We start from the raw sequence: 14102 nt of genomic DNA, 5'->3' as shown, positions 1-14102 counted from the left end.
GGCCCTCCTACTTGCCTCCGTTTTGGTGTGTTGAAACTAGCAAGTAGAGGAAAGAAAATAGTCAGGGGTGGGTTTCATGAGAACTTCATTACACATCTTAAGTCCTGATGGCTGTGCTATTGCTTATCAATATATTGTCACTTTATAGCTTGAATGATCCAAGTTCATTCTTTTGGAAAGGGGGGAAGGATCTATAGTAAAAGTAATAGTTTCTTTGTTTTCTCATAATTTTTCAGCTACTGATTTATTTTAAAAGGTCCTTGAGCAATTGCAGGTCTTGATCCTTTTGGAAGCTTCTCTCAGTACTTAGTACACTATATTGAGTGCAAGACTTCTCACTAAATCCTCTTGCATGTCAGTCTATCCCCACTTCCCACAAGATAAATGCCAGGACCATGGCAACCACTCCTGGCCTGGTTAAGGGGGAGCAGGTAGATGCCACAGAGGGCCCGGTGGAACAAGCAGGAAGGTGGGTAGGGGCCCCTCAATCCAAAAATCCTCTTTGAAAGGAGGTGGGGAAGATTATGCCTACAAGTTGGGAGACATAAACTGACTTAGAGCCACCTAGGTACCTAAAGTATCACTTTCATCAGTTTTTCTTCACTTGATGTGTAGTATTAAAATATTCAATGTTCCTGTTGCCCCCAAAGTTATTTCTTCTCCCATAATTCATATCATCTATCCTGTTTGTAAGCACTTAACTGCCATTAAAGAGTGGGCACTGGCATAAATAAAAGATCACTAAAGCAGGCTCAGTACTTGATGTAGGGCTCCTGATTTAGATGGAGGGAGAGAAACTGACTTGCATGAGAAGCAGCATGGGGACTAAAACCTATGTGACCTTTCTACTAGTCTGCCCTCCTTCCCATAGTGGTACTATTAATATTACTTCTAGGCCATTCACTTATTTACTGAGCACTTGCTGGGTGCAAAACACTGCTTCAGGGAGTACAATATAACAATAAACAGACACATTCCTTGTCCACAGCCAACTGTTTGGGGCCGCTGCCTTCATCCCTATGGCTATGAGATAATGATGACTTTCTCCAGGAGATGGTTTTGTTGCCAGCAAGCCCACCGACATCCTTCCTTCTCTCCTACCTCTGTCATTAGGGGGTGGGTGGGGCAATGTAAACCCAAAGGCTGAAGTGTTTTTGAAATATGAGCAGCATGCTGAGAAGCAGCGGGGCTTACTGGATAGAGAACAGACCTGCGAGCCAGAAGGTCCTGGGTTCTAATTCCGGCTCCGCCACACCCCACTTAACTCTGGGCCTTGGTTCCCTCAACTGTAAAATGGGGTTTAGGACCGTGAGCCCCATGTGGGACAGGGATTGGGTCCAACCTGATTAACTCGTATTTACCCTAGTGCTTAGGACAGTAAAGAAGCAGCTTGGCTTAGTGGAAAGAGCACTGGCTTAGGAGTGAGAGGTCATAGGTTCTAATCCCGGCTCTGCCACTTGTCTGCTGTGTGACCTTGGGCAAATCACTTGACTTCTCTGGACCTCAGTTACCTCATTTGTAAAATGGGGATGAAGACTGTGAGCCCCACATGGGACAACCTGCTTATCTCGTATCTATCCCAGTGCTTAGTACCAGTGCTTGGCACATATTAAGCACTTAAATAACACTATTATTATCATTACACTTCCTCTGCCTCAAGGCCAACACAATATCAATCAAGCCCTCTCTGCCAACCCTAAAATGGGTCACCAGTACACCCGCTGTGTACAGGCAGCAACAGGAGGCAACTTTATCTTCAGCTTCTTCCTTCATTCCTTCATTCAATCGTATTTATCGAGCACTTACTGTGTGCAGAGCACTGTACCAAGCGCTTGGAAAGTACCATTAGGCAATAGAGACAAACCTTAAGCAACAACGGGCTCACAGTCTAGAAGGGGGAGATAGACAACGAAACAAGTAGACAAGATTCAATAGCATCAATCCGTCCATTTCCAAAAACAGCTTTCCACTGCTAAGCTCCCTCGTGTTCACTGCAAGAACGGATGATTTCAAGGTCCTTTATCCAGAATTTCAAGGAAGACATAAGGCAGCTCCCAGCCCTCTGTACAACAGAATAATCATGGTTCATTTCTGTCCCGATGCCCGGGTGGGACTGGGCGGCCTATTTTACCTCCTCGACAAAAGCCACTTCAGTTGGAAGGTTTCCAGGTTTCCACGAGCAGGGCCACAGTCCCGGAGCCATTGCGGGGATGATTTTTCGCTCCAATCACTGATCTGAGGGGGAAAGCCAGTCATTCATTCGAATGTATTTATTGAGCGCTTACTGTGTGCGGAGCACTGAACTAAGCAAGCACTTGGGAAGTACAATTTAGCAACAAATAGAGGCAATCCATGCCCACAACGTGCGCACAGTCTAGAAGATGACAAGGGGAACCTGGAGGTTGCCTGACCAGAGGGACCAGGCCCAAGGAGCCAAGGACAATAATAATGATGGTATCATTTAAGCCCTTACTTACTATGTGACAAGCACTGTTCTAAGCACTGGGGGAGATACAAGGTAATTACATTGTTCCACGTGGCGCTCACAGTGTTTATGCCCATTTTACAGATGACATAACTGAGGCTCAGATAAGTACCTTGCCCAACGTGATGCAACAGACTAGTGATGGAACTGGGATTAGGACTCACATCCTCTGACTCCCAAGCCCGTGCTTCTCAGAAGCAGCATGTCCTAGTGGCTAGAGCACCGGCCTGGGAGTCAGAAGGTCGTGGGTTCTAATCCCGCCTCCGCCCCTTGTCTGCTGGGTGGCCTTGGGCCTTTACTTCCCTGGGCCTCAGTCCCCTCATCTGTAAAATGGGGGTTGAGACTGCAAGCACCAGGTGGGGCAGGGGGCTGTGTCCAAACCAACCTGCTCGTCTCCACCCCAGTGTTTAGTACAGCGCTTACCTCCTTCTAGACTGTGAGCCCGTTGTGGGCAGGGAAGAAGGATGAGAAGCAGCGTGGCTCAGTGGAAAGAGCGTGGGCTTTGGAGTCAGAGGTCATGGGTTTGAATCCTGGCTCGGCCACTTGTCAGCTCTGTGACTTTGGGCAAGTCACTTAACTTCTCGGTGCCTCAGTTACCTCATCTGTAAAATGGGGATTAAGACTGTGAGCCCCACGTGGGACAACCTGATTCCCCTGTGTCTACCCCAGTGCTTAGAACAGTGCTCGGCACATAGTAAGCGCTTAACAAATACCAACATTATTAATCTCACCCAACATTATTAATCTCGCTCCGCTGCTTGTCAGCTGAGGGACTTCGGGCAAGCCACTTCACTTCTCTGGGTTTCAGCTACCTCATCTGTAAAATGGGGATGAAGACCGTGAACCTCACATGGGACAACCTCATTACCCTGTAATAATGTTGGTATTTGTTAAGCGCTTACTGCGTGCAAAGCACTGTTCTAAGCGCTGGGGGGGATACAGGGTGAGCAGATTGTCCCACGTGGGGCTCACAGTTTAAATCCCCAATTTACAGATGAGGTAACTGAGGCACAGAGAAGTGAAGTGACTTGCCCAAAGTCACACAGCTGGCAAGCAGCAGAGCCGGGATTAGAACCCATGACCTCTGACTCCCAAGCCCAGGCTCTTTCCACTGAGCCACGGTGCTTCTCTATCTCCCCCAGTGCTTAGAATGGTGCTCTGCACATAGTAAGCGCTTCACAAATTCTTGGGCAAGCCACTTCTCTTCTCTGGGCCTCAGTGACCTCATCTGGAAAATGGGGATGAAGCCTGGGAGCCTCATGGGGGACCACCTCATTACCCTGTTTCTCCCCCAGCGCTTAGAACAGTGTTCTGCACATAGTAAGCGCTTCACAAATTCTTGGGCGAGTCACTTCCCTTCTCTGGGCCTCAGTGACCTCATCTGTAAAATGGGGATGAAGACTGGGAGCCTCACGTGGGACCACCTGATGACCCTGCATCTTCCCCAGCGCTTAGGACAGTGCTCTGCACCTAGTGAGCGCTTCACAAATTCTTGGGTAGGTCACTTCCCTTCTCTGGGCCTCAGTGCCCTCACCTGGAAAATGGGGATAAAGACTGGGAGCCCCACGTGGATCCTCCCCAGCGCTTAGAACAGTGCCCGGCACATCGTAAGCGCTTCACAAACCCCAACACTATTATTATGATGATGACAGTGCTCCGCACACAGTGGGCGTTGGGGAAGCGGGACGGGATGAAGGAGCGACGGAATGGAGGGCCCGGCCCCGACAGCCCATCAATCCTTCGCCGCCGCCAGGAGGAGCGCGGGGCGGCGCGGTCGCCCCGGCAACGCCTCCATGTCCCGGCGGGCGCTGGGGCCGGAAGTGGGGCTCGGCAAGGAAGCGCGTCCCGCGGGCGGCGCGGTCGCCCCGGCAACGCCTCCATGTCCCGGCGGGCGCTGGGGCCGGAAGTGCGTCCCGCGGGCGGGCGGGCGGGCGGGCAGGAGGGCGGGCAGGCCGGGCCGGGCCGGGCCGGCCTTGGCCGAGCATGGCGGCGGTCGGGGAGGCGCCGGAGCTGCTCTTCCGACGGGGCACCGGCCAGGTAGGGCCTCCCACCCCCGCCGCGGCGGGAAAGCCCCGTCGCTCAGGCCCGAAGGGCCCGCGCTCGGCCCTCAGAAGTCGTGGGTTCGAATCCCGCCCCGGGGCAGCTGGGTGACCTTGGGCCCCTCATTTCCCGGGAGATGGGGATGGAGACGGGGAGCCCCACGGGGACGCGGGCCACCACCTCATCCATACTAATAATCTTGGTCTTTGTGAAGCGCTTCCTATGTGCCGAGCACGGTTCTAAGCGCTGGGGGAGACCCAGGGTCCTCAGGGGGTCCCACGTGGGGCGCACGGTCTGCAGCCCCATTCTACAGATGGGGACACTGAGGCCCAGAGAAGTTAAGTAGTTATGGTGCTTGTAACCTCCAGCCTCCGAGGCCGTCGGACACGGACAAGTATCCTCCCTCCGTGGTAGCCCTGGGGTGCGAGGCATGTGTCAGTCTCCCACCTTCCCTGGAAGTTTTCCCGGTGCTGCTAGGTGATTATTATATAGCATATAGTTGCTGCCATATAATTATTATAATTGTAATAAAAAAATGGTCTTTGTTAAGCGCTTAACTTCGTGCCAGGCACTGAACTAAGCGCTGGGATGGAGCCAAGCAGATCGGGTTGGACACAGTCCCTGTCCCAAGTGGGGCTCACGGTCTCAGTGCCCATTTTCCAGATAATAATAATAATGTTGGTATTTGTTAAGCGCTTACTATGTGCAGAGCACTGTTCTAAATGCTGGGGTAGATACAGGGTCATCAGGTTGTCCCACGTGAGGCGCACAATCTGAATCCCCATTTTCCAGATGAGGGAACTGAGGCCCAGAGAAGTGGAGTGACTCGCCCACGCTCACGCAGCAGACAGGTGAAGCAGCGTGGCTCAGTGGAAAGAGCACTGGAGTCAGAGGTCATGGGTTCGAATCCCGGCGCGGCCACTTGCCAGCTGGGGGACTGTGGGCAAGTCACTTCACTTCTCGGTGCCTCAGTGACCTCATCTGTAAAATGGGGATGAAGACTGAGCCCCACGTGGGACAGCCAGATTCCCCTGTGCCTACCCCAGCGCTTAGAACAGTGCTGGGCACATAGGAAGCGCTTAACAAATACCAACATTATTATAGGTGGCAGAGCGGGGATTAGAACCCATGACCTTCTGACTTGCAGGCCCATGCTCTATCCGCTACACCCTGCTGCTTCTCGGCATCCAGAGATGAGCCGGGTGGCGGGCGCTGCAGGCGACTCCGGGGGCAAAGGCCTCTGGCTCGGCCTCGTGGGACCCCCTGAGCTGGCAGGAGCTGGACCGAGCCCCGCGGGGCAGGGGAGGGAAGTGTCTTCCTTCTGTGAAATTCAGCTTCGAGCTTCTCTTCCCGGGTGACACCCACGCCTCCCTTAACCGTCGATCTGTTAATAACAATCAATGATGGTATTTGTTAAGCACTTGCTATACGCCAAGCACTGCCCTAAGCGCTGGAGTAGATCCAAGGTGATCAGGTTGTCCCCCCATGGGGCTCCCAGTCTTCATCCCCATTTTCCAGGTGAGGTCACTGAGGCAACAGAGAAGTGAATTGACTGGCCCCAAGTCACACAGCAGACACGTGGCGGAGGCATTCATTCAATAGTATTTATTGAGCGCTTACTATGTGCAGAGCACTGTGCTAAGCGCTTGGAATGAACAAGTCGGCAACAGATAGAGAGCAGAACCCACGACCTCTGACTCCCAAGCCCGGGCTCTTTCCGCTAAGCATCGCCGCTTCCCCGTCTCTGACGAGAGATGCCCTGGACATTTATCTGAGACCTTTTTCTGGTCGGCCATGTCTGGGTTGATCAGCAATTTGCTGTCAGTTTAGGATTGAGAGTCGCATGCCTTTCTCGTCATGAAAGTGTATTTTAAAAACCTTGTCATTTTTCTCGCCAGAGTGATGATTCTGATATATGGGATGATACGGCGCTGATAAAGGCATATGATAAGGCTGTGGCATCATTTAAGGTATTTGACTTTCTTGCCCTCCTGGACCCCCATTTCTGTCCAGTTTTTTAAAAATACCCATTCTATGTAGCAGGCATTATATCATCTGGTTATTGTCACCATGACTGTGGCTGAATTTTTTCATTTTCAGATTGCGACAGTAGAATGCACCATCAGTTCCCTAATAGAATACAAAAGGCGGTGTTTTTATCGTCACATTAGTGAGCCATTGTGATAAACTCTCTTATTCTTTGGACACGTCTCTCACAAACCTATCTTAGGTGGCAATTAAATGGGTTCAGATGCTCCACATTTTACATGTTGTGAAATTACTGAGATCGATCTGTTGCCATCATATGGCAAAGGACAGTTGATCAGCATATGTATTTATTTGAAAAGGACAGCTTATTGGTACGGCCACCCAAGGTGCCCAAAATAATAATTAGCTTGCTGACTTGAGATCTTACCTGCCTCATGGGGGTGGGCCGTTTGGGAAGGGCTGGCCGTGGCTTATCTGGCCGGCGGGTTGGGGGACGAATGAAATGGGAACTGGTGGTGCAGCTTTTGAAAAACCCTTTGGGTCCAGGGCACCATAAAAAGGAAGGCTGGGCTGCCCCTTGGGTGACACTTATCTTGGACAAACGGGCTTCACTGATTATCTAAACCAAGGGAAGCGTTACTTAATTTCTACATATTCCATTGTGGTGCCTTTTCAAAGGCGGATGATGGAATGGCAGCGCAGGCTGCCGAGCTGAACGGAAATCAGCTTGGATCGGACATCGTGAGAGCTTTAGTTTCATTACAATACAAAAACATCGCTTTACTGATGGGGTGGTTATGGTCTGTCATGTTCCTTGGAGAAAGGAAGAAATTAAATCCGGCAGGTTTCCCCCCTCCCCCTCCTCAGATGAGCCCTACTTTCTGGGTTGGGGAGGGGATGGAGAGATCGAAATCTAGCCTTTAGGACTGTTTGGTAATACTAGAGTGTTTTACTGTTGTATTTGCTAAGCACTGACTATGTGCCAAGCACTGTTCTAAGTTAATATCAATCAATCATTGGTATTGAGTGCTTACTGCGTGCAGTGCACTCTATTAAGCGCCAGGCCAGTGCAGTGCAATAGAGTTGGTATGGATGAGATGTTGTCGGTTCATATGTAATATTTCTGTGCATTTTTTTTTAATAGAATGCTCTAAAGAACGGTGACTGTTCTGAGCCTTCAGACAAACAAGAAAAGAGTTCCGAATCCAAAAAAAAACCAATTAAGAAGAGCAGAAGCAAGAAGAAGAACAACACTGCCCCACTGACACAGGTCATCTACAGATTCACAGACCGTAGCTTCTAGGCCCATCTTGTTGGTTGGTAGGAGGAGGAGCACAGTCTGACTTTCAAACTTACCAAACTTTTTCTTTTGCTTTGAACTAAATTTATTTGAGATGTTTCGGGGAATCAAGATGAAACTTTTAAAGTAAATGGATTGTAATTCTTTTACTATCATTTTGTCTTTTAAGGGCGATGTGTAAGAAGTTCCTTTATTTGGGTTTACCAAACTAGGTGTCTTAGGGGTGATTCATTACGCTCACTTCAAGTATCTGAATTAAATTGAGTCTCTTTTTGAAAGAAACATCTAAATTGGAGCTGCTGGTTTTAGAGAAAATTCGGTCAACCACACAGATAAGCTAATTAGTGTAATGAATAGCATGCAAATTGCATTTTCCACTGCTTAAATTCATACTTATCATAGTATGCTGTTTTTCTTTGTGACAGTGGAGAGTTGGTGATACTTGTTGTGCAATTTGGTCTGAAGATGGCAATGTTTATCCAGCTACTATTGCTGCAACTGATTTGAAAAAAGGGACATGTGTTGTGGTTTACACTGGCTATGGAAATAGAGAAGAGCAAAATTTGTCAGACCTGCTTCCCCCAAACAATTTTGAAGGAGGACAAGATGAAGGAGATGTTCAGGAGGTAAGCATGCATACCCCCACACAATTATATATTCATATACACACACACACACATATACACAACTATATATGTATATGTACACACCTACACATATGTGAATGTAAAAATGCAAACGTACAGTGACCTGAATTAGGAATTAGATGTGGCCCAGAGGAAACAACCCAGGGCTTAGCACCCAGAGATGTGGGATTCTTGTCCCAGCTCTGCTGCTGGTCTGCTCTGTGATCTTGGGCAGGTCACTTCACTTCTTGGTGCCCTCAGTTTCCGCATCTGTAAAATGGGGATTCAGTTGCTGTTCTCCCTGTAATTTAGACTGTGAGCCTTGCGTGGGACTGGCACTCTTTCCGTCATGATTATCTTGTATCTACCCCAGCGCCCAGTACAGTGCTTGGCGCGTAGTAAAGCACTTAAAAAAATCACAGTTACTATTATTAGATTGTGAGCCCATGAGGGACAGGGATTAAATACAATAGGCTTGCTTTATATCTACCCCAGTACTTAGCACAAAGTAAACATTTGATAGATGCATTTTAAAAAATAGTTTGGGAAAACAACATATAAAATACTAATAATTACGGTATTTGTTTTCTGCTTGCACCAAGCACCGTACTGAGTCCCGGGTCAGTAATTGTCTGACTGGGTCAGATAATCAGGACGGGCCCGGTCCCTGTCCCACATGGTGCTCACAGAGTAAGGACAAGGAAAAAACAGGAATTTCATTAATTGGCTGTTCTGAAAATCAAAGTTCACAAGAAAGTGAGGCTGGCCACATCACACTATTCTCAAGCTGGGGGAAATATGTAATTTAGAAGCCTGAAGCAGTAATAGTTTTGAAGAATATATGAAAGCTCTAAGTGCATAATCAAACCGCTAATTTCTAGGATGCCTTAGAGAGCACAATGAGGCTAGTTGTAATATAGTATAAGTTGATACAGTATAGTGTGGAATGAAGTATATCTAAGGGACCTTTTTTAACCCTTCACAAAAATATTCCATCCAGAATGAAAATCAGAGTCAATACTCAACGGACGACAGTGAAAAATCAGCCAGGTCAAGTGGAAGCAAACAGAATCGCGTCAAATCCAAAGCCTCTCATTGGAACTCATATTTTCCTCCTCCGTCACTGCCTCCGCCCATGCCAGGGCTGGGAAAGGTGAGCACATTCTGCCCAGCAGAAGAGTCTCAAAAATGGCTGCAGTCAGCCAGCAGATAGGCCTTCATAACGTTCCTTCTGCAATAGTGGATTCTCAGCTCGTCCCGTGATGCCACATTCGATTCCAACCTTTCCGCTATACGTTAATTTTCTTGGAAGTCATTGGCCATGTCAGCAAAAGTGTGGCAAAACAGACTTTGTGGCCGGTCTGGACTGAAATCTGTGGCCCGACTGGCCCTCGGTGGCCGGTCCCCGTGCACGGTGTTATCACGTGGCTGCATGGGCTTTGGGAAGGGCTGCAGCTAACCTCTCCTCCAGCTTTTACTGCAATCTAGCCTCAGTCGCACCTGTGAAGGCCACAGCCCACTTTGTGGGCGACGATCCCCCCGCCACCATTACCGAAGTCTGGGTTCTGGCACGAGGCAGCTTCGGCACAATGCTGCACTCATTTTTAACCTTCAGTGGATCCCGTGTGTACAAAATATTCTCACCACCACCTCCTAGCTCACTGCCCTCTGTGCCTTGGCAGGGAGAGTATGAGTGAGGCAAACCCCTACTGCTAAAATCTGTTCCTTTTTGCAGGACCAGGACTGTATCATTCCCCAGTTAAGGATTTTATTAAATACTTAGCCGGTGCTACCCCGGAGGTATTTTCAAGTTAAACAGAGTAGAGACTTTCCTGTCCCGCATGGGATGGGGCTCACAGTCTACATGTGGGTGGGCGGACACACTGAGCAGTGGAATACAAAACAACAGTGAATAACAAACAAATCCAACAACCCAAAATAACGCTTTCCTTTTGCCCCATCTTCGAAGAGACAGCAAAAAATACTCTGAAAGTTAAAAAAAAAAATTGAGGGGAAAAGGAAGCTTTACTTGGGTCTGACATATGCTTAGAGTTCATAAATTTGGGGTGCATTTAGATTTGCCTTACCAAAAAATTAATCTCTCTTTTGTTTCCTTATTTAATCTTTTTTCCTACTGAAATATTTGACTGCAGCACGGACCAAAATTCAGTGCCCCACCGCCTTTCCTATCGGGCTGGCCCCCACCTTTTCCTTCGGGACCCCCAGTAAGTATAAATAACTGCTCCTAGTAATAATCCTTGCACTTTTTAAGGTCAGGAGTTCCTGCCACTTTCTGCCGGGCCCAAGAGAGCTCATTTTTGATCTTATGGAATATCTACTACGTAGATAGAAATAGAGCTGGATTTGCTTGATCACCCTTATCTCTGGACCCAACAGGAAGACAGGGCTTTCTTTTTAATTTCAAGGAGACAAGATTTAGTGTTTTAATTTTCCACATATCTTTGTTGGGGTGGTCATTCCCAGTTTGAAGATAGTTCTGAGGACCTGAAAGGAGAAATCGGAATCTTTTACACTAAACATAAAATTTACCCCAAATTATAAATTTTACTCAGCCTTTGATTTTGCTCTTTATTTTCAGAGCAGCAGTGTGGTCTAGTAGATAGAGCACAGGCTTGGGTTCTAATTCTAGGTCCACCACTTGTCTGCTGTGGGTCCTTGGGCAAGTCACTTCACTTCTCTGTGCCTCAGTTACCTCAACTGTAAAATGGGGATTAAGACTTCTGAGCCCCATGTGGGACATAAATTGGGTCCAACCTGACTAGCTCGCATCTACCCAAGCACTTAGTACAGGGCCTAGTACATAGTAAGCGCTTAACAAATACCATAAAAAGAATTTCAAATGATGAGAGTGGTTGTGGCTTACTTTTTAGTCGATTCCCCAAGGAGTTCCTCTATTCTGTCTAAGCGAGCTCTTTGTAAAAGCTAGAGGTAGATTTAGTATCCAGTTTTGTTTTCTCTGGGAGCAGATATTAGTGACTCTAAAAGTGTATCGTCTTCTATTCCTCAGTTGATTCCCCCGCCGCCTCCTATGTCTCCAGATTCTTTTGAAGATGATGATGCTTTGGGAAGTATGTTAATAGCTTGGTACATGAGTGGCTATCACACGGGCTATTATCTGGTAGGTATCGAAGCAGATCTTTCCCTTGAAATTCTGCTCAGGAGGATTTGGTTTCTCTTAATGATGTGCTAGGGTTAACATCCATCAACTAAACTTTGAAGGCTCTGATGGAAAAGCAATCTCAGTGAAGGGTTTTCAATATTAGTGGTTATTTTGGCTTCAGATTTATTTTAAATAAAGGTTCATAATCCAGGGGGATTCCCTCGTGGGCAGTCTTCTGAGCATGTTGTCAAGGGTAGCCTGGTGATACGGGAGGTCTGTTTCCTGACTCCATCAATGATGGTGGAACTTGGGTCACCGACAGGTGGTGGGTCATAAGAAGCTGGAGCCGGGGTGGTGTGGGGATCAGGGGAAGAGGAGGTAAGAAATAAAGCCAGTATCTCCATTTTCCAGTCGGCGATTTAAGTGTCACAGATTCCAGCTATGCAGCCAACAGGTGGACTTTTTAACGCAAAGTATTTTGTCCTTCAGGGCTTAAAACAAAGTCGAATGGAAGGAAGGCACCAAAACTTCAAATAAAGAGGAAAGTCTGCTGCACGGTTCCCCTTTTCATTCGTGAGTATTTGTAGATTTTAATAATGATGGCATGTATTAAACTGTCCCACGGTGGCAAGCACTGGGGTAAGGTTCAAGCCTACCGGTTTGGACATAGTCCTTGTCCCACCTGGAGCTCACAATCTATGTTATCCACATTTCACAGATGAAGAAACCGAGGCCCAGAGAGGCTAAGGGGCTTTCCCCTAAGTCATGCTGCTGTCACCTTTGCTAGGTGTTAGGCAGCAGCAGTTGTTAAAAGTCCACATCACCGAGGACAGTCACCAGCTGTTCTCCCTCCCTACCTCCCTCCCTTAAACATAGCTTAAGTTGTTTTAGGAGGTATCGACTAATGATTTGACCGTGAGTTAAGGATATCGACCCTACATTTCCAAAAAGTGTCTGGATGCCCAAGCAGTGTGGCTTAGTGGATAGGGTATGGGCCTGGAAGTCAGAAGGACCTGGGTTCTAATCCCAGCACTGCCACAAGACACTTAAATTCCCTGGGCCTCAGTTATCTCACCTGTCAAAGGGGGATTAAGAGGGTGAGCCCCATGTGGGACAGGGACTGTGTCCAACCTGATTAACTCGTATCTACCCCAGCACTTAGTGCTGGGCACATAATAGTTAACAAGGACTACACTTATTATTGCTTAGAAATTATTTACAGGCTGAGGTTTTCGTGTTAAAAAGTTAACCTCTGTTGTGTGTCTGCAAATAGATGCTGGCACTAATGTAATATTGCCTTTTGAGAATTTTCAAAAGAAGTGAGATGAGGGTTAATATGTTAAAAGTGGGGGAGGAAGTTATCTTTGACTTAAGTTCCAGATCTCCAGCCTGCTTCCATTCTGGGGCTGCTGCGACAGAGCCACACCAGATAGCTGGAGGGAGGAAAGCAACTTCTTCCATGTCCCTGCCTTTCCTAGTTCTCCTGGAGGGGAGTTTCATCTTGGGGCTGAACCTAGATTAGCATTTGGATAGGAAGAGGCAGGGGCTAGGACTTGCCTTTGAGAATGACTTTTATCTGTTAAACATCAAAGTGAATAATAAATAATCCATTTAACGTTGCTTATTTGCTCTCTCCAATTCAGGTACTACTGGCTCCCAAGGAGACAAGTTAAGCTTTTCATTCATCCTCTGGGGATATGGACAAAGGTGTTATTTTTCTTCAGAAAGACTTGACTCGATAGCACAATCCAATGTAATAACCTTATGAGTGTACTCACGGGTGCATAGGTTGCAATGGTAGCCGGTTAAATAATCTAAGCAAAATACTTTTTAAATAATTTTGTTTTAGGTTGTCTGGGGAAAAAAACAACAACCTACCTGTACTTTTTTTGATTTGCAGCAGATGACCTTTAGGCTGCATCTCAACTTGTGCAGATCTATTTTCAGTACTAAAACTGTTCTTGGATGTTAAAACTTCTGGTCTGCATTCCAGTTATTCACAAACTTTTGAAAAGCATTAGTTTTGACAAAACTACACCTACAGCAGAGCCATCAACAGTTGAATGATACTGGTGGCAGTTATCACCTAGAAAATCTGAGCTATGACCCAGTGTTAGGAACTTGAGGGAGTTTGAACAGATAAGTGGTTGGCATAGTTTGTTTACAATAGATGTGAATAAAATTTCATTTTTCAAATCGTGTCCTTCTAAAAATTTTGTTTGGAACAAAATTTAAGCTAAAAGGAGGGTGTTTTTCTGGTTAAGACTAGGGATTATTTAAAAATGTGTGTCATTTTACACAGGAAGAGCGATGACTTCCAAAGTGAGAGGACATAGGTGCTCTATGAAATATCTTTAGGAACCACAGCTCTTTCTATTTTCCAGCTAGGAGATGGTAGTGATTTTTTGCCCCCCCTCAATAAATAGAAAACTCTGGATTCAGCTACCAAAAAAAAGATTTTCAAAGTCTCTGGGACCATGTTTAAAATATTTCCTAAAAACAGAAGTGAAGTTTTCACAAAGACATAAATGCATCAACTTG

The 14102-nt window shown here is 47.0% G+C and overlaps 1 protein-coding gene across 1 annotated transcript; it reads left to right on the top strand.

Annotated features, from left to right (window-relative positions):
• Positions 1-4433: 4433 nt before the first annotated feature.
• On the top strand, positions 4434-13757 carry LOC100081724 (survival of motor neuron protein). Its single transcript, XM_001512430.4, has 9 exons — positions 4434-4522; positions 6424-6495; positions 7659-7784; positions 8240-8440; positions 9441-9593; positions 10594-10665; positions 11469-11579; positions 12051-12134; positions 13205-13757. The coding sequence occupies exons 1-8, from the start codon at positions 4469-4471 to the stop codon at positions 12096-12098; spliced, it is 837 nt and encodes a 278-aa protein (XP_001512480.3). The 5' UTR covers positions 4434-4468; the 3' UTR covers positions 12099-12134; positions 13205-13757.
• The last annotated feature ends 345 nt before the right edge of the window (positions 13758-14102 follow it).

The sequence above is a fragment of the Ornithorhynchus anatinus genome, chromosome 1, assembly GCF_004115215.2.
Source record: "Ornithorhynchus anatinus isolate Pmale09 chromosome 1, mOrnAna1.pri.v4, whole genome shotgun sequence".
NCBI lineage: Eukaryota > Metazoa > Chordata > Mammalia > Monotremata > Ornithorhynchidae > Ornithorhynchus > Ornithorhynchus anatinus.
Note: the sequence above shows the minus strand (reverse complement) of the source record. Positions and strands in the feature narration are given on the sequence as shown.